This window comes from Rissa tridactyla, chromosome 2 (assembly GCF_028500815.1).
Source record: "Rissa tridactyla isolate bRisTri1 chromosome 2, bRisTri1.patW.cur.20221130, whole genome shotgun sequence".
Lineage (NCBI taxonomy): Eukaryota > Metazoa > Chordata > Aves > Charadriiformes > Laridae > Rissa > Rissa tridactyla.
In genome coordinates, this window is record NC_071467.1 from 146,840,602 (window position 1) to 146,865,441 (window position 24,840).

General features: G+C 39.5%; 1 protein-coding gene across 1 annotated transcript in view; it reads left to right on the forward strand.

Moving 5' to 3' along the window:
- PLXDC2 (plexin domain containing 2) overlaps positions 1-24,840 on the forward strand; it is a 282,172-nt gene that overhangs the window by 251,225 nt on the left and 6,107 nt on the right. Inside the window, exon 13 of the mRNA XM_054189766.1 lies at positions 14,510-14,670. Within this exon, the coding sequence (XP_054045741.1) occupies positions 14,510-14,670 (161 nt within the window). The remainder of the gene's footprint in view (positions 1-14,509; positions 14,671-24,840) is intronic.

A 24,840-nucleotide genomic window follows, 5' to 3' on the forward strand; every position in this document is an offset into this window, starting at 1 on the left:
CCATTTGTTGGCAGCGTTGTTGTTTGACATGGCTTTGACACATAAATGATCCCTTGGAATAAGGTCATTTTTAAACTCAGGGTGGTACTTTTAGGCATTTTTTTCTACCAGAATGTCCCTGAACCTTCTTTCTCTTATTCTTTTTGAAACCAAATTGCTTTTTATTTTGTTGTGAAAAGTGCTTCAGTGCTTTTAAAGATCAATAGACGAGGTGAATCAGTCAGCACTTCGCTCTCCTATTTCGTGTCTGCTCTGTCCATGAGGCGCGTTCCCAGCTGAGCTGCACCCACGCTCTCCCCCACCAAACATCGCTCCGTGGCAGGCGGCTGGCCTGACACCAGGCAGCTCTCTGACTTGAGCATGTCCTGAGCAGCTCAGAACAATACCATAGAATCATAGAATTGCGTAGGTTGGAAGGGACCTTTCAGATCATCTAGTCCAACCATCAATGTAACTCTGACAAAAACCATCACCAAACCATATCTCTAAGCACTATGTCTACCTGTCTTTTAAATACCTCCAGGGATGGTGACTCAACCGCTTCCCTGGGCAGCCTGTTCTAATGTTTAATAACCCATTCAGTGTAAAATATTTTTTTTTTTTAATAATCTGACCTCCCATGGAACAACTTGAGGCCATTTCCTCTTGTCCTATCGCCTGTTACCTGGGAGAAGAGACCGACCCCCACCTTGCTACACCCTCCTTTCAGGTAGTGGTAGAGACCAATAAAGTCTCCCCTCAGCCTCCTTTTCTCCAGGCTAAACCCCAGTTCCCTCAGCCACTCCTCAGAAGACTTGTGCTCCAGACCCCTCACCAGCTTCGTTGCCCGTCTCTGGACTCGCTCCAGCACCTCAATGTCTTATGCTGTTATATAAAAAATAATTCAAAAGGTGGGCTTTAGAAAACACATCCGAGTTTCATTCAGGATTATTTTTCCACTTGTCTAATCTTCGACCAAGATCTGAACAGAAAAACCCTGTGAAAGCAAACAAAATATTGAATACTAGAGCAAGTGAGGGATGGCTGTGACCTGCTTGGTAGAGTGACGGGGTAGAATTTGTGGCATCACTTATCTTAAATATAGAAAGTCCATTTTTGTGCAGAAAGGTGCTGCAATCTGGGAGGATAAACCAGCACCTGATGTGATTATTCATTTTCCTTGAGTTCTTTCTTTTATTCTTGAAATTTGAAAAAAGAAACTGACTTCAAACAACATGGAAGCAAAGCAACGCACCAGGATTTCTCATTCACGCAGTAAACGTAGCTTTTAATCTGAGAAGTTCTTTTTGATGAATCTTCAATTACGCATTGAATTTTCCAGTGACCCCTAGATTAGGCTCAGATAAAACCTCTGCAGCCGCAGGCACGTTCTTTGATTCTCTGTGATTTGTCAGCCTTTCATAAAGACTAGATTATTTCAGGTCACAAATACAGGGTCTTTACTTTCTCACATTAGATCCTTTAAAACTCTAATGAAAGGGAACCTTTTATAATGGAAAACCAAAGCTATATTGGATCAATGATGGCCTATAACTTCATGTGTCCTTGGATGCTAGCAGTCAATATCTGGTTAGGTACAACAAAAGGATTGTATAGAAATTTTGCATCTCCCCTCTGCCTGGAACTTCTGAAGCCAAATGTTATAAAGCAGGAACTAAATTTACATTCAATTTCGTCAGACTGCTTTGACCTTTTAATTGTATGAAAAAATCACTTGCAAGGTAGTGCTGTAATTCACCCACAGTCTACTCTGGCCTATTTTAACATACATTTCAAATTAACTTGCTTCTGTTTCTTCTATCTTCCCTTTTTCTCCATAGACATGATAGATGCCTAATATATACGCACCTAAACCATTTTAAAGCACAGCTGGCATGCTGTCACAATCTTTGTTAAATTTAGTTGTCTTTAAAATAACAAGCATTTTGTAAGTTTTAACATATGTCCAGCACTACAAATGTATGTCTTTGTTATTAGTTGCAGGTTCTGTTGCGTTTTTAAATTTTTTTCTTATAACACAACACAGCTGACTAAACAGCTTAAAAGCCTAATTTTTCATAAAAATTGTGAGAAATTGGCTGTGGCTATACAGTACTGCAGTATTTTCCTGTTAATGTCTCGTTGATGAATTTAGATGATTGGTCAGCACATCTAGACGTTATATTTGACCTCTTTAGGCACCTTACTGTGATGATTTGATTGCTATGAGTCCCTCTCAATCCTTCAGCTTTATGGCTCAAAAGAAAAGTGCATGTGTGTTGGACAGAAAGTGTCAGAGAAACTGCTACTCTTCTCATTCATCAAGACGTACAGAAATTACCGTTAAAAAAGCAAAGCTATGCAAAACACATCTACCTGAGGGAGAAAGCTGTTTTATTTACTGGTGAACAAGCCCATCCTAGCATATGTTGTGCTAGGAAATGTCTGTGTCCTGCTACTTTCACTCTGTGGTGGATTTTTTCAAAGATGGCCTAGATACAAATGTTAGTAATGTACAGGATTAACAGTAGTGCTATACAGAGCTTAATTTGAAAGATTAGGAAATTTTGTAACAAATGACCAAAATGCAGACCCAAGTTTTGAAAAAAGAAAACCCACAAAAACCTTTATATACCTTATATACAGTGATAAATTTGCCCAAGGCTATTTTTTTAATAGTCCCCTATGCCTGGAAACTAGCTCCCATTAGTCATCCGTCTTATAAATTTCCCTTAAAAATTGCAGTCTGAGCTCTTCCTACCATAGGATTTCTTGAGAAATTACGAAGAAGGCTCAGTCCTGTTTTTCTTGTGTACCCTGAACTCCAGCTGTAACATGTTGAACTCTAGTTCATGCCTGCTAATAATCATCTTCTTTCTTTCTAATATGTTAAATTTCTAAATAATCCAGAAAATGAGACCTATTTCAACAAAGAGACAAGCCAACCTTTCAGGGAAAACAAATGTTTTTGGCATAACAAAAGTTATTATGACTGCACAGTCCAAAATAGATAACTCAGACTAACAAGTCACTACAGATTAGCTGATTCCTCTCCAATTTTAAAGTAAAAAACATAAAATTAAACAATGCCAAATCCAATCTTTGTGGTTGTTTAAAAATGTTTTAAAGTGGACCTTGTATGGGATAAGTCCACAGGATATGGCTTTGTTTTATCAACAGATCATGACCTGGCCACAGGAAATTACCTTCCAGAGGCTTCAACTCTTCATAGCCAGAAAGCCACAAGCTATTCTTTTGGGCCTTTCTCATAGCCAGTGGCAAGCAATAGGCAAGAGGAAGTAATTAACGTCATGCTAAAAGAGCTACCCAAAGTGGGATAAGCTACTATATGGAGGTGCCTATTTCTATCAGCTACAGAGAAAAATCTAAATGACGTGCTGAGAGTAGGCATCTCACTCATAGGTACCCAAGGTTTCCTTACATTAAGTCTCTTCGGTGTCCTAGCTAACATGTTCTGTTTCCATTCCTGCCCAGAAACCTGGCAGACCAAGATTCTGACCTCTTGTTCTACTCTTCTCTCGTGAAAAAGGGAGGATTTAAGGTTTTTACCATTATTGCAAAACTCCTGTTGAGACTAGGTTATGGATAATATAATTATATGTTTACTTCTGTATGTTTCCCTTACTTGAAACTGCTGATGTTCCCCTAAAATCGCATGGTTCGTACCATTTTAGGCAAGCAAGGATTTCCTTGGAGACAACTTGACATACAGTTTACTTTATCTTTGCTGTGCTTGTATAAAAAACTTCTTATCAAGGGGTAGCTTTGGAGCACTTTCAGTAGTGATGGAAATAGAAGATGACATAGAGAAAAGTATCAGAACACAGAGCTAAACAAAATAGGTGTTGGATAGAAATGTGCTAATAGGATAAGAATATGAAGAAAGGTAGATTCATGAAGAACAATTAGCTGCCTTGGTTATTAAATAAACCAGAAAGAGCCTTGTAAACTGAGTTTATTGGATTTGTTTACCCTTCTTGTTATATTTAGGTATGGGAAAATTCCAAAGGGAACAAATAAAATACAACTCAAATAAGTCAGCGAGTTTTCCCATATATTGTATTTCACATTGTAGATTACAAGCTAAGAAATGCTGATACATCTCCACTTTTATTCTCTGTTTCTCCCTGAATATTTCCAAGCTGTTCCTCCTTTGTCATTTCTCAGCAGTCTGTTCTCAGCACTAGTTAGAGACAGGTCTTAAGATACATTAGAGATCTCTCTTGTTTTCTTCAGTATGATCAAAGCATGATCAAAGTTGAACTTTAGATGCCAAACAATTTGCTAAATGCTACTCACTGCTTTCTGCAAGTTCAGCTGTAGCACTCAGAATAGGAAAACATTATTCTTAGGAAAAAGTGTCAGATCTACCATAGTGTGTTGCTGTAAGAAACACAAAATGATGTGCCCAGTGTAATTCCAGTTCTTCCTTCTCAGGAAATCTTGTGACTTAAGGAAAGCATGTACAGCCTTGCTGGTGCCTACTGACAGATATCTTACAGAAACAGAGCCTTCCAAAGCCAAAAACATAAGCTTGGTAAAGTGACAGCCTCTGATATAAATATTCCCATCTTCCTTGTGCATCAGACACAGGAAGAAGCATATTCTACATACTATATGCAGTGGGCAGTGGGCTACATGTGTGGTTTTAAAGCAAATACAAATGAAAAGTGCTGAACTCATCCGTTCTGGGTGAAAAATAGAATCATGGATCAATAATCTTTATTCTTGGGGCATTTAAAGTGTTAGAATTAATAAATTGTGTTATTTGCTGTTTGTTTTACAGTACTCTGGATTCTACTTAAATGTTACTTAGAACAGAATTTCTTACATCTCCATTGTATTCCAGTTTTGCTGTCATCATCATATTACAGCTATCATCACAGAATATGTGAAAAACGCCAATCCAGTCTGCAGTCAAGCAAATAATGGCAGAGTTTTTTCCAAAGTAGTTGCATTGAATGCATCCCCTAGAAAGCAAATGTCACTTTCTGCCTCTAGCATAAAAAGGCATTTTTACATCATATTAGGCATTATATACCATAGTAGGTTAAAGAAGTATGATGTTAAAACAGTTTAGCTAAACCAGAACAAATATGTGTAGACACTCTGATTTAAATTGAAGTCTGACTTATGCCAGTTTAGTTTGACTTTGGTTTTCTAAGCCAGATATAAAATGATATACAGTATCTACTCTTACAGTTGACATGACTTTGCTGCAAAGGTACACATTTAACTGATTTCATTAAACACGTACAATTTGTGAACTTTGTGCCAGCTCAAAGGGTTAATGAGAAAACCACGTGTAGATCTCAATGGAGATCTTATGAAGGGCTAAATCATAGAATCATAGAATAGTTTGGGTTGGAAGGGACCTTTAAAGGTCATCTAGTCCAGCCTCCCCTCCAATGAGCAGGGACATCTTCAACTAGATCAGGTTGCTTAGAGCCCCATCCAAACTGACCTTGAATATTTCCAGGAATGGCGCATCCACAACTCCTCTGGGCAACCTGTTCCAGTGTCTCACCACCCTCATTGTAAAAAATTTCTTCCTTATCTCTAGTCTAAATCTACCTTCTTTTATCTTACAACCATTACCCCTTGTGCTATTGCAACAGGCTCTGCTAAAAAGTTTGTCCCTATCTTTCCTGTAGGCCCGGAAAGAGTGCAAGGTCTCCCAGAACCTTCTCTTCTCCAGGCTGAACAACCCCAACTCTCTCAGCCTGTCCTCATCCCTCTGATCATTCTTGTGGCCCTCCTCTGGACCCGCTCCAGCAGGTCTATGTCTTTCCTGTGGTGAGGGTTCCAGAGCTGGACACAGTAGTCCAGGTGGGGTCCCATTAGAGCAGCGTAGATAAACTTTTAAGACAGGTCTGCATTACTTAATGTTTTGTCTTATCATCCGGTCCTGTTGCTGCCACAGCGCTGTGGCAATGTGACAGCTAGGGCACACAAAGCTCCTGTGATCTTCTGTCTTTTTACCTCTTCTATGTGCAGTTAACCCAGTAGTTGCTGCCAGTAGCCTCCTGCAATCTCCTCTACATTGCTCACTCATCTTTGTCATCAGTGTGCATGGGTCGCTGTGGAGGATGGTGAAAGTGGAGGTCAAGTGAAAGAAGACTAATATAGATGTACATTTTGCATTTAAGTTGAAGTACCTGAAGTTTTTCTGTCTCCACAAGGTGAGGAGGAGCCTGCTTGGCCTGATGGGCTTGTGTTTGCTTGTGTTAACAGGTTAACAGGAGTCAGTGGTCTGACTGAATTGAAATTCTTGTAATATGGTAGCTTGTTGCTCTTCTGGATTTGGCAACAGACAGCTGCCTTGCCAGGCCAAATGGCGTGGTACAATACAGTACAATACTGAGCTTTGTGGTGGCCTCTGCTTGTTGCTACTAAGTATTGTAATGGCTTACATGGCCTCAAGTGACTCAAACTAAAATTAATGCTGATGACAACTGTTGTAGCATTAGGTGATGTTTTAGAGCAGAAGAATGAAAGTCCTTAGCTAACACATTTAGAGTGCTGTCATCCTAAAAACAGAGGGATTTAATTTTAGGGCACTGTCATCCATTTACTGCACTAAGCAGTTGATCAATCTTGGAGACACTTACTGAGTTGCCCTGCGTCCTACAGAAAATTGATAGCAAAGCCAGATTCAGAATTTGTGGGTTACAGTTCATAATATTCTCACTCAAAGCCCACCTTTCTTTCCTTACATGCAATCGAAACCCAATTTTTAAAGCATTAGCTGAACCTTAACCTTATAAATCATCATGAAACCGAGTAAAGTGTATCAATGGCTGAACCTCAAAATGTTAACAAATGCTAGGGGAATGAACCCACAAAAGCAAGAAAGTCACACTCCATTACCATGAAGAAGCTGAGAAGCGCAGAGCACGCTGTTCCTAAAAGAGGTAGGAAGAACAGTTTTATGGAGATTCCTCTAAGCCTCTGGAGAACCCTTCCAACTGCACATTCCCTTATTCCCTCCCACAGTCACTATATGTAGGTCATTAATCATCTGTTCAGGAATCTGCATTATGTACAGGAAAAAAGCTTAGGTTTGGAGAACCATATACCTGCCTCATAAAACAAGCAGTCTCCTGGTAGACTCACATTCCAGATGTACATGGGGGCCCAAAAGAGGAGAAAAATCCAGTGGCTCTGCTGAGCTCACTGTAAGCTGTAACCTTGTGTGCTCAGCTGTCCAAGACATTATGTTCTCCCTCTTTGCAGGAGCGTATTAACTCAAACCCACGGTCATACAAATAGGGTGATACAGCTTCCAGGCTAGAAATGAAATACGTACTAGGGTGGAGGGCTGGTGGATCTGTAGGTGCAGGTTAGTCTCAGACCATGCAGCGGGAAAGGGTTTCTGCTCTTTGCCCAAAGAGGAGAGCAAACACATGGAGAGGAGGTGTTGCCAAGTGGCTTGTAGAGATCTCGCATGTGGAAACAGCTTTTGGGCACCCTGAAGCTCCTGGATGAGAGGAACTAGATCAAAAATGGTCCAAGGATGGCCATGGAAGAAGAACAGTTGTGGGTGTAAGGATGGTGGAATGAGATTAACATAGGTACAGCATTGGACAAATAACAGGGATAGTAGTGAGGAGAGATGGGTTTAACCTGGCAGATTCAGCTGATTTACCCAAAGTCAGAATGTTCCAGCACTGTCACTGGCAGACAGTTTTATTACCCTGAAATAAACCTTGGAGAGAGTTAAAAATTGCTTGATTTCCTGCTTAGATTACTTTTTAAAAAGTGGGTATATAGTATCACAGATTTCTGATACGTCAAACAGCATCCATCCTAAGCAGTACATGCCTTTGTTTATTTATCAAATTTATATAACTAGCAAAAGTAGTATCCAGCACCCAACCAAGAAGGAGAAATGGGCAGGTAAGAAATCAGCTTTCAGTATATCTCACTTTCCCCCACAGCTCAGGACTTCAGGCTGAGATATTTTACATGGAGTGAATTACAAAACTTGCAGTGTCTGATGGCATCCGTGTGAACAATATGAAAAAAGTTGTATTCTGTTGTCACAGCAAGTTTTAAGTTATCTGAACGCTGCATTCTTTAGGGATCATCAAGTTTCTGTGATTCTATAATAATTTTAAATTAATAGTAATAATAATAATAATAATTAAAAAAATAAGTATGTCTGACTTTCCTAAGCTAGTATTTGAAGGATACTGGTGTTTATGTAAGAACAATCAGATACTCATTTTGCATTAGTATTAATAGTATGGCATAATCTACTTTAATTAATAAATGTATTTTTATAAAGCTGGACATGCTACAGCTTCAAAATTAAGGCCAATACCAAAATAGTCATTATCTAATGTACCCGTCTACATTGGGGAATGCAAGGGAACTTCTGCAGTTAATGAAACTATTTAAAAAATTGCATGACTGCATGGAGACTCTGAAAATATTATCACACATTCTGTTTCTGTAATGACTGATCTATGTAGTGCATACTCCTAAGTAGTAAAAGGGTACATAAATCTTTACTGTAGAACTGGTTATGCCTGAACCTATACATTTTCCCAGTCTGCTTCATCTGTAGGAGCTGTTTCCATGCACTTGTACCCAGACCCATTTTGCCGTAAAACTAAAACCACACCAGAAACACTGTCAGCTTAATAAACCAGCATTTCTGTACCAATAGTGCTGCACAGATGCTCTCCTGCCCGTGTGGTAGTTTCATCTTCATCTGACCAACCAGCTAAAAAAACATGGGTTTTGATGAACATTAAGAATTCATCCAATTGCTGCTGTGTGACCTAACAGCAAACACTCATTTTATCATAAAGCATTCCTATATAAGAAGAAATTGCAGGGTTCATTCTCTGTCTCTTTGTGACAAATTCAGGGGTTTGCCATGAAAATTCATTCTTCTGGTAAAAAGAGGGGAGAAAGGAAGAAAGCTCAGTACTGAGTTATCATCTTTAGGCTGATTGCTGCTATTTAGGTCATCTATATCCCTGGCTTTCCTAGTTTAGCTGTCAGTCAGGAGGGTCAAATAAGATATTGCATTTTATCCCTTAAAGGTGCATGAGCATAGAATCATAGAATAGTTAGAGTTGGAAGGGAGCTTAGAATCGTCTAGTTCCAACCCGCTGCCACGGGCAGGGACACCTCCCACTAGACCAGGCTGCTCAAAGTCCCATCCAGCCTGGCCTTGAACACTTCCAGGGATGGAGCATCCACAACCTCCCTGGGCAACCTGTTCCAGTGCCTCACCACCCTCACAGTAAGGACTTTCTTCCTAATATCTAATCTAAATCTCCCCGCTTTCAGTGTAAAACCGTTACCCCTCGTCCTATAGCTCCACTCCCTGATCAAGAGTCCCTCCCCATCTTTCCTGTAGGTCCCCTTTAGGTACTGGAAGGCTGCTATAAGGTCTTCCTGGAGCCTTCTCTTCTCCAGGCCGAACAACCCCAGCTCTCTCAGCCTGTCCTCATAGGAGAGGTGCTTCAGCCCTCGGATCATCTTTGTGACCGTCCTCTGGACTCACTCTAATAGGTCCATGTCCTTCTTATGTTGGGGACTCCAGAACTGGCTGCAGTACTCCAGGTGGGGTCTCACCAGAGTGGAGTAGAGGGGCAGAATCACCTCCCTTGACCTTCTGGCCACGCTTCTTTTGGTGCAGCCCAGGATGTGATTGGCCTTCTGGGCTGCGAGCGCACATTGCCGGCTCATGTTGACCTTGTCATCAACCAACACCCCCAAGTCCTTCTCCTTAGGGCTGCTCTCAATCCATTCTCCGCCCAGCCTGTATTTGTGCTTGGGATTGTCCCAACCCAGGTGCAGGACTTTGCACTTGGCCTTGTTGAACTTCATGAGGTTTGCACGGGACCACCTCTCAAGCCTGTCCAGGCACCTCTATATGGCATCCCTTCCCTCCAGCGTGTCAACTGCACCACAAAGCTTCGTGTCGTCAGAAAACATGCTGAGGGTGCCATAAGAAGTGTGTTTGAATTGGAGCTTTTTGACATCTGATCAAAGTGCAAGAGTCAAAAAGAAATGACATGGCTTTTGGAGGGGAAAAGCAGAGCTTTTTTTCCAAGTCCACACAATGAAATTCCACTTTTTTGTCTGTCATTTGCCCTTGGTTCCATGTCACTTTATATAAAGGAAAGTTTCTAGCCAGGAGATACCAGAAGTTCACCTATTTTTTCTCCATTTTACCATAAAATTTTTTGTAACTCTGCCCTCATAGACAGAGATATTACTCTCTGGCAAGTAAACTCTTTTCCATCTCGTATCCTGAGAGGTGTATATGTTTGTGTCACAATTTTATTTTCTCATATATAAAACTATCACGATAGAAAAATTGTGTAAGCCCTCAATTTAGATAATAGAAAACAATGTGTTTCATTATTTTGCCTACCTCAATGGTTAATATGCAACAGTGAGAAGAACAATGTTGAGAAAGTATCCACAATATAGTTGCAAACACTCTAAGGAGCAGTCCCAGTTACTACACACCATTGTTCCCATTAAAGTTGGCATCACAGTCCCCATGAGCCAGGATAAAATTCTCGTTCATTATAATTCCTTGAGTTTTTTTGTTTTTCCTACACCAAAAGAAGCTAACCCAATTGTAACTAGAGACATAATATAGTAATATAAAATCAAAGATGATATAGTCTTTATGTGTTTATCACGCAAACAATGAGAACATTTTTATTGTGTTTTCACTACTGTTTTTTAAACAGCATTCCGGCAGGAGAACAGTTATTTTATGTTTGTATTGTGTGCCTTTATATTTGGGAAAAAAAGGTTACTTGCTGTTTCTATCCTGTCATTCAGCTCCTAATGAGAAGCAGACTAACCTTGAAGATGTTAATATGCTGCTTCTGCTTTAAAGGTTTATGCATGTAAGAATTTGGGGAGGAGTTATAAATAGAGCATACTGTATGTAACAACTGGGTTTTTGAGCACAAGAAAAGGAAAATTTGGGGAAAGTTCAACTGAGAGAGTTCCTTATGGAAAGGATTGGTCATAAGACAAATATCCTCCCATGGGTTTTGCCTCGCCTGGAACAGCAGATGTGCTGTGATAATCGTAATAAGATTTCTGCACCTGAAAAAGTTTCCGAGTCCTTTTTTTCATCTGTTTCCCTTGGTGGCTTTTTAAAAGAACTGACAGTTGATTTTGCGGCAGAGAGTATTTTCAAAGTTGACAACACTGTTTATTGTCGGTGTGCAAAGAGAGTGGAATCAATTTCTCATGAGTATTTGAGCCCTGGGGTCAATGAACTGAATTTCGATTATGGAAATTACAAGTTACTTACACTTGTTGTCATTTAAGAAAAGCATTTCTTGTGTTTCATTATTTTTGGCATTTGGAATTCCGATCACTGCACTGATGTCCACGCATTGCACCACTCTAGACTAGTAGAAATCTGGGCAGGCACTTGTCACCTGTGTTGTTTGGAAGAGGCAGCGTTCTCGTTTGCAAAGCTGGATGCTAAACACTGAGAAAATACCAACTCAACGGGGGATTAATTTGATGGCCTTTACTGAGTGATTAGGACCTTTGCTGAAGTCCAGCATTTTTTAATATGCAGAATATGACGTTCTGCCTTCAACCATAACATAGTAACAATACAAATTACTCATTTAGTGCAAGTTGGCCTGAAAATGGGTACAAGTGATAAAGTAGTTTATGGTGCACTGATGTGGCATTGAAGGGAAGAGTCGAAGAGTATGAAGCTGCCAAAAAGACAATTATGAGACAGAAGAACTATGAATCCCCTGCTCCCTCTGGGGAGCAGTAACTTCCCAGTAGGGTGACTCACACAACTAACTGATGGTCACTGGGAATTAACAGCCCAACCCAGAGCATGTACAATAAAGCAGGCCTTTCCTGATGGCCTTTCAGTTGCTTAATTTACATTTGCTTGGTGATTTGAAATATATGTGCAAGTATTAAATATTGTTACAGTGCATGAACAGAAATTAAAACTGGAGCTCGTATACATTCACCTGTTCTCTACTGAAAGTGAATAGCTATTTAATAAATTGTTAATGGTCAAGTCAAGTCAAAAAATTCTGCTGTGTGACAGAGGAATGTTTTTTAGGGTCGCCTGTCTTTTCTGTCTTCACCATGAATCTTGCATCCTTTGCTATGTAGTGCTACAACTACCAGGAAGTGTTTTAAACGCCCTTTGCGTGAGAATACATTTGAAAATAGATCCTCCACATCCTAGGCAATATCACATTTTTCACTGCAATGTAAAGGATAGCCTCGAAATTTTCACTGTATGTACTGTGTTTAAAAAAAAAAAAAGAGAAAAAGAAAAATCAAATAGGGCTGACACTACTTTTCGTTTTTAAAAGTGTCAATACATCTGTGTGAACTAAGCAGAAAGCCACGTAAATCCCTTTGTAGGATTTAGGCAGGGAGAGGCCTGGTTCTTGGATCCTGTTCATGCCTAAGCTCAAACTTGATGTCTACAGTCAGCAAAATTAAAACTTATGTTCCTGTGTGAACAGGTATCACAAACTTTTCAGTAAAAAGAAAGATACCTTCAGGGTTAGGCAGCAGCTGAGTGGGCATGCATGCTTGCAATTTTTTATTGGGTTCATTAATGCCTCCCATGTCCTAGTTAACCTCTCAAATTATTGGGTTCTTTTTCTTTATCCTTTGATTCTGTTGCTCAGCTCCTTACTCGACAAGCTGTCTACTGACTTCATGGGAGAAAGCAGATCAACACTGCAGGGTTTCAGCTATCTTGACTCAAGATTGAGGGAATATGAACAAAAGCATGGGAAATTCAGATGAATCCCTTCACCCTCCTGTAGATTCACTTCCATATTACAGTTAGAAATGGCTTTTGGCTAAGATAATACACCTTCATTTTCCTTTTCTCTCTATTGTCACAATGGTGCCGTGCAATCCACTGGGCCATGCGGTCTTCCTTGGACTGATGAGAAAAAGTGCTTCCACACATGGATGAGCTGTTACACTGAGGTTTACTGTTCCTATTTTCTTTTATTGCCCCTTACGCAAGGCATTTAACACTGTAAAAGGACCTAAATCAATAGACTCTTCATTTCCGGTTCCCTTTTTTTAATATTAGCGTGATCTTTTAATATTAGCGTAGTCTACTCATAATCTGATGAATAATAAAAGACCATGTACAGTTATTGTTGTTGTTGTTGTCACTATTAATAACAATAACAGTAACTTCTTTGTAAGTGGTACCTATAAATCAATAGCTGTTTTCCGAGAACAAATAGATGGACAGTGCCTGACCTCAGAGACCATGACACTCTAAGACAACCAAACAAATAGTTCAGGGAGGTGGCACAACAAAACGGATGACTGTAAAAATCAACAATTTTCATTACAGTCGACTTGGCAAACAAGCATCTTAAGAGGAAATTTTAAAGTGGAATTGAAAGAAATTTTCTCATAAGTAGGATCAGAGATAAGTTTTGTATGGAGTAAGGAATGGAAGTGATTTGAAGGATTACCAGAAAGGCAGAAAGCAGTGGGAATACTACAAGAATGATGTAAGTTTGTGAAGTGAAATGGCCAGCGCTCTTATACCTAGGGCTTCTTAATCGCTCCTTTGCCTGCAGTGGTGGGTAGAACAATACTTCTTCCTCTGTGCCCAAGGGTGCTGAAGAATCATTGCGTATCACCGTGTTTGTACTTGCTGTGATACTCCAGGTTGTCCAAAGCAGAAATCACACCTAAGCACGGCAGTTCTACAGATGTTGGTTAATTTATTGAGAGATTTTTTCTACAAGGGTTACAGTGTTGTTAAAAGACTTTCTGTCACTCATTGGGAAGCGCTGCTGACAAGTTGCTTGTGTGACAGAGAGAGTCCTTTTTTCTCCTGATGGGACCATAGCACGAGAAGCCTCTCAGTATAAAGTTTAGTAAATGGATGGTCTTCTGTAACACTTTGGTATGATGAGTGTTCCGTTCAGACCAAGATTAGAATATTGCTGGGTCATTTAACATCCATCTGTTACACTTTTGGCTGTCTGATTTTGTTGCAAGGGTGATTCAAAACCCCTCTCCAAGCTAATGAATCAAGCTTTCAGAATGTGCTTATTAGCTAGACCTCACAAGCGTTTGTGGCATGTCTCGACTTGAAGCTTTAAGAAAAAAAAAAAAACATTGAAAATGTATTCAATTAGTACTTTTTGTCTGTAGGGCAACTGCGATAGTTTTATGAGAAAATCAAAGCAAAATTCATTATGAAGGTAATTAGGAACTTCAGAATGTCCAGATTGCATTCAAAAGAAAGGATATTAATTTTGTTTATTGAGTTAGAATTAGTAAAACATTTGGAAATGTCTGTTCATTAAGATTATGAGAGTATTCGGTTGTGGGAAAGAGACATCTAACATCTTTTTCTAACTTGAGCTGTGGAAAATGAGGAACATGTAACACAGGAAGAGCAAATGCTCAATGCCAGCTGTGAAATGGAATGGATCAGACACAAGTTACTGTGTTAATAAATGTACCATTTGTGCAGCTTCCACAGACGACAGTGCGGCGGAGAAGAAAGGTGGAACGCTTCATGCCGGATTAATTGTTGGCATTCTAGTCCTGGTCCTCATTGTGGCTGCAGCCATCCTCGTGACCGTCTATATGTATCATCATCCAACGTCAGCAGCTAGTCTCTTCTTTATAGAGGTAAGACAAAAGTAACATGTTGTGTCAGTAGTCTTGTCACTCGGCTAGTGTAATTGGGGTCTCCAGAATAGAACTTTCTTAAATAAATCTGGAAAGTGTTCTTGTGTTTGTAGTGTACGCTTTGAAGAAATGGACCTACCTCACCTAGCAGGTGATGCTCTTGTTCTGAACATGTTTGTCACTCAGCTGCTCCTTTAACTACTATTGCTATTAGCTTTTTTTGGTTTTACACAGGACATATATCTAAAACATATATCTCAGATACCACTCCACCTCTCTTTCTTATCCTTCATTGTCCTTACCGTAGCATTTTTCTATTAGCTGGCACTGGCATTTTATTTTGAGACTTTTCTTTTTCAATTACTTTCCTGTGGAAAAACAAAATGTTTGCATTCATTAATTCTCCAGAAGAGCTGACTTGAAGTAAGTTTTTAGCTGGAAACGTGTGCTACCTGTTCCATATATTCATTTGTAGAAATCTTTTAACACTGCCACAGAGTGTGGGAAAGATTCTTTTCACCTAATTTTAACATCTAAATCTAATATCATCCTCTTTAGCTCTTTTTATTAGTGTAGAGAGAAACAAACTCTTTTAGACCATGATTCATCTGACCTATTTGAGACATCTCCTCTAGGATTAGATAAATTACCATTTTTCTCCCTCAAATATAGATAGCTACCTCAGGTGCAGACATCTACATTGCAGATGCTGACATTTAGTCAGCTCAACTCCACTGTACATGACAATATGGGAAAGGAACATTTTTCATAGGTGTTTGATTCTACTACCAAAAAAAAATCTACCCTTAACTTGTGCTTTTTTCAACTCAGCGATGTTCCTCTACCTTATGGTAAGTATAGAGTTGCCAAACATGAACAAAAATTCTGATTGTTCATACCCCCCACCCCTTGCAGTACTCCCTTTCTTTTAAGAGCCTGGACACTTTCTAATGGGCAATAGTGAAGATGCAGAACCACTGGAAGCATCATTAGGGACGTACCTAAGAATTGCTTAGGTAGAAGCCTGGACCAGGAAGATATAGATATTCATTCTTAGTGACAGCACTGTGAATTGAAGTGAGACATGAACAGAAGGATTCATCTTTAAAATCATATTATAATAAATGTACTGCTTAGATGCAATAGTAGTGACAGAAATCAAAATGAATTGTTTATCAGTATTCCAGGCTCAAGCGATGTAACTGTGCTAACCATCAGGGAACAGCATCCACGTAATAAAATCAATAGTTGCCTTTCATGTCTACACGACATTTCAGGCCATTGCTGTATTGATGTAGACAAACAAAACTCCACTGAAGTCCTTGTACAAAACAGAATGATTTGGCCCTTTCTTTTTTCACACACAGATTGAATTACTATTATTTCACTCTAATAAAAACAAGTTTCTTACCTGTTATGATGTGAATGAAAAGGCTAAGTAAATGGCAACATCTTTTTTAAGAAGGAGAGAAGAATACCAAATTAAAACACACATTTATTTATTTATTTTCTCAGTGTATCTACGGCATGTTAATTTATTTCATTCATTGATATCATACTCATCATGCAAACAGTGGTGCCTTAATCAGTTTTGTTAAACCCATTCCACTGAATTTAATCTTTAGGTGGCATTAATTAATCTGTACAGTCAAAGCTAAAATGTCTTTTAGCAAGCAATGAAGCTTTTAGGAAAAATAGAAAAACAGTCTATTTAAAATAACGGAGAAATTACCAAATAAGGACAGGAGGAAATAAATCAGTCAAAATCAAATTTATGCAAAATGTGGTATAAACTACATCCTCTTTTGGGTACTAGGAAAATTGTGATACTTCTGAAGAATCAGCTATTTAGGAATTATAAAACGTTCTAGACGTGAAGGGGTGACCTTTCCCTGTAAGTGGTAAAACCACTGATGCAGTGGTAAAACCACAAGGGGTGGAGAAAGGGATTCCTCTGTATTTCAGAACATTTCCATAAATACCCAAACTTTAAAGCCATTGTTGGTATCATAAGCATAGAAGAACAGAATTTCATTCCACAAATGAAATTGTTCATAAGAAGTTTAATCATTTAATTTGCAAAGGAAACAAAAAATAGTTTAACCAGTTCAAGAAATAAAGAGTAGAATATATTATTCTTCTATTCATCTGATCTGTAGGATGTACATGTTTCCAATACAGAGGAGAATGTATCTTCTCCGACTTGCATTTTGAAAATGAAGTGCAAAAAAATAATGAGGCCTGACTGGTACAAATAAGTCACTGTTACAAAAAAGCATTCTTTATTGTATTGGTGCAATTGAAAAATATTTCTGAGTAAGCTGTTACAGATAACAAGGTACCCCATATACCACAGCAGACAAGCTGCATTATTTAAGGGAAATGAATGAAATGTGGATCTGATGTTACCCTTGTGGGGAAAGAGCTCAAGAGGATTGCCTTGGTCTTGGTCATGAAACGAGAACAAGCACATAAATATTTCAGAAAATAATATTTTTTGTATGAGTCCCTTGATTAATAAGAAAAGTATAATAAACTGATCCCGTATCTGAGACTGTAAGACTCTTTCTCCCTTGTGCAGATATCACCCCATATTCACTTACCACCTCACTCAGGTTTTCACATAGCTCATCTCGAATCCTACTCGCGATGCCCCTCGTGTTTGTCATGCAGTCCCTTTTCTCAGTGACCTCCCCCAAATAAGGATAAATACACCCACATTTTGACTGCACTGTTTAACTTTGCACTGATAAACGCAATCCATCTGAGCACCATTAAATGATATCTTGAGTGCATTAGTTAGTTTAAATAAGCAATACACAAAAGCCAAGAAAAATGCCATTTATTCCAAAAGCAACTATTGTTTTAGAACAGAGTCACATTATTCTGTGATATTTTTTTTTACCACTAAAGCCTGAAGAAAATGTTTCCTCTAGTGGTTTTGTTCCTAGCTGTTGAGCACAATGCATATGTGCAGCCCCACCTGAAACAAAAATAGCTATTTTGAACGAACAGCTTGAGAATTCTTGAATGCCAATGCTATTCAATTTGCCCATGACACTGTATCATTTTAAAAGAAACCATCCAAAGAGTTCAATACTTTTTCAAAAAAAGTTGCCGTTTTTCTTAAGTGTGTAGAAGATTCAAATCAAAATGCAATGTTTTCCTGTTTCTTCCAGCCCCCACACTATTCAACATGTGTTTCATTGTTTAAGTTGGACACTTCTCTGGTGACCTAAAGACAGGATGAATTATCAACTTTTAAAGTTAAGGGGGTTCCAGTCAAAGTTACAATGAATGCGGACTATTTCTAAAAGCTGAGAGTAAATGTTGATTGAAGATTATCTTGCAGAGTGACAGAAGAGGTGGTGTATGCTTTGGTCTTCTATTTATTGATGGTTAGCCCTGTGGTATTTCCTCTCCCTTGAATTTCATTTTGTTGCAAATGATTTCCCCTTTTGAATCAAGTTACATACTACTCTTACCTTGAGGGATCTCTTGAGTATACTTTGAAATTATTTGCACTGATTTTTTAAAAGGAGCCTACACGTCAAATAGTGCTCTTCATGTCTTTTTCAATAAAGCAGGAGCTTATGTCGGAAATCTAGCTATAACACATATAGCTACACACTAGCTACACCACAATTTAAAAGTAATTAATTTATTCACTAACTTATGTAGTATATTTGCATTCAGGATTTGAGGTTTGGTGGCCAAGAAGCCAAGCATGGTATCCCAACTGTAGTAGATTGCAATGCCTGTGATATAGATCATAGCAAAAGTGATACAGGTATCTGGAGCTGAAAGGAAACAGGAGTAAAGGAATTCCTTACTGAGTCAGATGGATGTGCTTAAATTTCATGGAGTTGTGGGCAAAATAGCAGGCTTAGTAGTATTTTAGATTTTACTTCTTCCCTTCCTTTTCTTCATGTTCTATTTTTCTTATATTTTTATCCTTCATTGGCTTGCATTTGTGGGTGAACTTTGGCACTGAAAGCAATTAATGTCCAGGGAACGTTTAGGAAAGCAAAAAGCAGAGCCTAAGGCAGACTGTCTTTTACTCAGATGTCTTTGCTTGTTTGCACGCAGTTATCTGTGGACAGAAGGGTTGCACGTGACACAGTAAGTTTTCATGTGCGTGCTTTCTTCTGTTTTCTTGTCTTTCCTACTTATAGATTGGTCCAAAGTCCTTTTAATCTTTGAAACTTACCTCAGCTGTCATCCCAGTGACATGTTCCCCTTTGGGGAACAAAGGCAACATGATCTGGCCACAGCTGAGAAGACAGCAGAGGAATCGCTGGCCAACATGAAGGCAGGGAGTCAGACCTCGTGATGTCTTTTCCCAGCTGGACACAGAGATACTGTTGCCGAACGTACTTACGTAAGGCTCGACAACAGCAGTATAAAATTTTTGCGTGGCAGTTCTCAGCGGGTAGGAGATTTTAAGGAGTCTAAACTAACATTGCAAGTTGGGACCATCTTAACTTCAGGCAAAGAGCCTTTCTCCTGTATTCAGCTTACAGATACAAAACCAAATCCACCTTATTAACACATGTAGCCTCTGCAGCTGCAGGGATAGGAGTGAATTCAGAGCCTGTGTATTTCTTCATAGCGACTGTGTATGTCTTAATAGTAGTTAATATGTCAGACACTGAAGAGAAGTGTGGGTGTTTGTGATTACAAGTTATCATTCTTTTGAGTTAACATCCCATTTTAAAGGTCATAGCCTTTGCCTTCATGTTCCCACCCTTCCTGGAGGTTTTCCAGAGCTTTGTTGGCCTGATTCAGCTGCTTAGAAACATGCATGTACACTCACACACACACATGCACATAGCTATGCCTTTTTTAGTTGTTTGTTTTATTTCATTTTGGATGTTTAAGCTGGACAATTTCACAAATCTGCTTTTTCAAATGGCCACACAGAGAGTTGAACCGGTGCGATGGAGCCAGGAGGTGACCTTGGGGAGAAAGAGAGGGAGGAAGGAATGAGCAGCTGCAGGTCTTCAGCAAATAAAATAATAGTGCATGATCAGAGCCTGGGGGATGCACCTCAACTCTTCCTGATTTAACTTGAATTATATCTTTACTAGTAAATTAAATAAGCCTGAGACTGTTTTTTAGCATAGAGACCAACCAGCACGGAAGGGTTCGCATTCCTGTCATTTAACTCTGTCAGCCTCACCGTAATGTGACGGCATGCAGACTATTAGCGTGGACTGAGGATGGTTCCCGAATCCTGAGCCCTAGCTGGGGTGGTCTGAGAAAGCAGTAATTGTTCGGTATTGTTTCTAACAATTGAGCTGTATAGTGGATTGTGTTGCAGTATCTGTAAACGATCACTGTTGCAGTATCTGGAAACATTCAGATCTAGCAGTAGATTTTCTTCAGATTTTGACCCTCTTCTCCTCCCCTGTCTGCTTAGAGGAAGGAAATCGAAGGAGAAAATAGTCAAAAAAGCCAGAGATAGTTCTTGGTGTTTCGGAGCTCAAGGAATTAATGGGTATTTCTGGCTCACGGTTATACGCCTTTGCCCATAGCAACACAACACAAATAAGAGCCATCTTTTAACAGCCAGCCCTGTTCTCAGCGCACCATTTCCAGGTTTCTGCATTAATGTCACAGATGCAGTGTATGTCTTCAAACAAATGAGAAGTAAATAGGAGACAGAGTGAAAAAGAAAGAAGGAATTTTTTTAAAAAGAGTCAGATCCTCAGCTGGCTTAGACAGGTGATGAAGCTCACACACCTCTGCTGATTTCTTTTGGGATATGGCCCATTGGTTTTATTATGTATACATTTTACAGGCAATTTTGCTTTTAGTTTGAAGAAGGCTTGACATGCTCATCAATTTGGTTTTTGTCCGGAAGTTTCATCTGAATTGTGTTTCATGAAGATGATGATTAAAAAGAAGAGAATAAGTATTATTCTTCTCTTCTTTCAAATTCCTGCAGTGTCCTGGCATTTGGGGTATTGTCATTGATCTCGCTGTCATTGCTTTGTACTGATAGTAAAGTTATTTTTTCCAAAGCTTACCCAGCTCAGCAGGAACCAGCAGCTCAGCAAGGGAAACCTAAATCGGCCACAAGGGAGAAGCACTAAAATAAATAATCACCAGTGACAATAAAAGTCAAAGGTGGGGAGGAAGGAGGCATTCTGTTTCTCGTCCATCAGCAGCCAGCTACTTAGATCAACCTAAGACTGCAGAAACACTGTTATAACAAGAAGTGGTTTAAATCACAAAGAGAGAGTTTGAACAAGCTCTTCTATCAAAAAGAAAAATAAATGAAGCCGGTAAATGATCCAACTGCATTTTAAGTCTCTAGCAATCTTTATTTCAGAACAGCTTCTTCAAAATATTAAATTAGGATGGTGTCAGGCAATTGATCTTTTGTTATTCCTGGAAATGCATATCAGAAGTATAGTTTCAGATATTTGAAGCCTCGTCCATTTCTGAATGTGATTTGCCAAATAAATTGGGTGTTTCTAGGAGAGATTAAAGACCGATGCACAAATTATAACCACCTAAATAATATTTCAGGTAACTTTGAGCACACAAACACATGTTATGGGCACGGTAATTGATAACAGAAAGATCTTTCCATGTCATGAGAAAGCAGAGGGCTTGGATACCCAGGTAGATTAACAGTGGAAAAGTGTACTTAGACTAATGGGACTTGACGGTATCAGGTTAACATATGGTCATTTAGTAACAGACCTTACTATACTTTTTTCCCCTTTTCTTAATCCATTTGAGTAAGTCATTACAATTGTTTCTGGGGTTTTGACAACTATCTGGAATTTGGATAGCTCTGTATTTACATATTTCCGGTTAAGAGAGTTAAATCGGCCTTGTTGGTAAAGTATGGTTAAAGAATGCGGTTTTTAAATAGATTGAAATGTCTCTAGGTCATTTAATTAGACAAAGAAATTGGCATCAAAGGAAATGTAAGATGCAGCCTTCAGTAGAAACAGTGAAACAGTCCTCTGAATGTTTGAAAGATTTGAAATGCAGGAAAATAATCAATAGACAGAGAAGACAAAGTTGCACCAGAGCATTCAGCCTAAAAAAGTATTCAATAACTTCAGCTTTTGTGTAGTTTAGTGGTGTCATGGTTTAACCCTAGCCAGCAACCAGCCACCACGCAGCCGCTCACTCATTTCCCCCCCGTCCCCCAGTTGGGATGGAGAAGAGAATCAGAAGAGTAAAAGTGAGAAAACTTGTGGGTTGAGATAAAGACAGTTCAATAAGTAAGGCAAATCCATGCAAGCAAAGCAAAACAAGGAATTCATTTGCTACTTCCCATCGGCAGGCAGGTGTTCAGCCACCTCCAGGGAAGCAGGGCTCCATCACACGTAATGGTTACTTGAGAAGACAAAATGCCATAATTACCAACGTCTCCCACTTTCTTCTTCTTCCCCCAACTTTATATACTGAGCATGATGTCATATGGTATGGAATATCCCTTTGGTCAGTTGGGGTCAGCTATCCCGGCTGTGTCTCTTCCTGACCTTTTGTGCACTGCCAGCAACAGGGCGCTATCAACACTATTCCCAAATCCAAAACATAGCACTATATCACCTGCTAGTAAGAAAGTCAACTCTATCCCAGATGAAACCTTGACAAGTGGGAAATCAAATTTGCTGGGGACCTCTAGAGAGTCTTTCGAGATTTTGAAAGGTTGACCTTCTCAAGCTAATTCAAGTATTTATACTCATATAAACTCAGTTTGGAAAGAGAATCTGTGTGTGTCTTGGTGAAGTCTGCTGTTCAAGTTTACTGCTGAATAGGAATGAAGAGTTGATCCATGCACAAGAACAAAATGTGCGTGCGGCAGGGTTGGGGAGATGACGGAGGGGCAGATTTTTCATTATGTTTTCCCTTTGCTGCTTTTCTGATATTGCAGATTTGTCCAGAATCATGCTCATTCCATGTTTCTGTACTGAATGCAGGATAGGATGAGGATGGGATGGGGATAGTAAGGATAGGATGTAAGAATATCAGATATGTAATACACATTACCAAGTTCCTTCTGTCCATTACTAATAGAAGCTTGTCGTAATGCAAATGTATGAAAGGCAATGTAAAAGCTTAGAATTACTGCAGCTAAGAAAATATACATTATTACAATCACAGAATGGTAAGGGTTGGAAGGGCCCAGACCCCCTGCCAAAGCAGGTTCACCTAGAATGCATTTAGGGGGTTTTGAATATCTCCAGAGAAGGAAACTCCGCAACCTCCCTGGGCAGCCTCAAAGTAAAGAAGCTTTTCCTTATGTTCAGATGGAATTTCCTGAGTTCCAGTTTGTGCCTGTTGCCCCTTGTCCTGTTGCTGGGCATGACTGAAAAGAGTCTGGCCTCATCCTCTTGACACCCGCTCTTTAGATATTTATAAGCATTGATGGGAAAATTGCTTTTACTGAATTACCGCCTCATGTGGAAAGTGTTAACTGGCATAAATTTTAGAGATAGTGTATAATGCCGGCACCAGAATCTCTCAGGAGCAGGCCATCAATCTTCAAATACTAGTATTTCAATACAACTTTATACAACTGTCTGTCCTCCTGTAACTGATCTTGTATATTGCTTATCCCTTACAATTTATTTTCCTATGGCACGTACAAAGTAGATTTCATTTCTTGTTTATGTGTACTCAGTTTACTCTTTTCAAATATTTTTAAAATCCATTTAAAAAATCTTGAATTGATTTTATACCAGCTTCTCCACTTGAAGTCTGAATTGATCAGTTCCTTTGTTTTCAAGATAACATTAATTTGAGACACTGATTGGTTTCTAGTCTGTAAGTCAGTATAGAAATACATAATTCTTACTGAATTTTACCTCCTTACTAAATTGTAGCAGACTATTCTGTTCTTATTTTATTGGTGCATCATTGGTGATCTGGTGGCTCATAACAGGCAGGAGCCTTGCTGACAGCAAAAAAAAAAATGGCTTCATTTTCATTGATCTCTGGACAGTTAAGAGAGTTAACATAAAAACTGATGGGTCCTTTTCCCTTTCCTCCCTTTAAATATGATCAAGTTTGCTAGAAATTTCTTTGTAAAATTCCAATACAGTCAAGCACATACAGAAAGCACTGACCTATCAGAAACTCCTGTAGTTTTTAACTTGAGCCACATTTTTCTCTTTTGTTTAAAGAAGTTATGTTCAACAGGAAATAAGATGGACTAAAGCTAGCAACCTCAGAAACATCATAGACTGTAGCACTGGAAACCATGTTCAGATCATAGAATCATAGAACCATAGGGTTGGAAGGGACCTCTGGAGATCATCTAGTCCAACCCCCCTGCCAGAGCAGGGTCACCCAGAGCAGGTTGCACAGGAACGCGTCCAGGCAGGTTTTGAATGTCTCCAGAGACAGAGACTCCACCACCTCTCTGGGCAGCCTGTTCCAGTGCTCTGCCACCCTCAAAGTAAAGAAGATACTCCTCATGTTTAGGTGTAACTTCCTATGCTCAAGTTTGTGCCCATTACCTCTTGTCCTGTCCCCGGGCACCACTGAAAAGAGCCTGGCCCCATCTTCCTGACATCCACCCTTTAAGTATTTATAAGTTTTGATAAGATCCCCCCTCAGTCGTCTTTTTTCCAGACTGAAGAGACCCAAATCCCTCAGCCTTTCTTCATAAGGGAGGTGTTCCAGTCCCCTAATCATCTTGGTAGCCCTTTGCTGCACCCTCTCCAGCAGTTCCCTGTCCCTCTTGAACCGGGGAGCGCAGGACTGGACACAGTACTCCAGGTGTGGCCTCACCAAGGCGGGGTAGAGGGGAAGGTGACCTCCCTCGACCTGCTGGCCACACTCTTCTTGATGCACCCCAGGATGCCATTGGCCTTTTTGGCCACAAGGGCACATTGCTGGCTCATGGTCATCCTGTTGTCCACCAGGACTCCCAGGTCACACCAACTGAGTTTTATTTAGGCAATATTCAATTAAGTGCACTCAGATACATATCAAACCTTTTTGGTTTTATTATGTTTTAATGACATCATACCATTTTGGTGGATAAAAGAGGCCCTACAGGGTCAAAATTCCCTCATGTAGAAAGATGTCAAAAGAAGAAACTGGTCAACAATGAGAATACAGTTGGAGACCAGTCTGTCCAACAACAGTGAGGAGATACTCCAGTCTTTAGTAAAAATCGGTTGAATCCCCTCT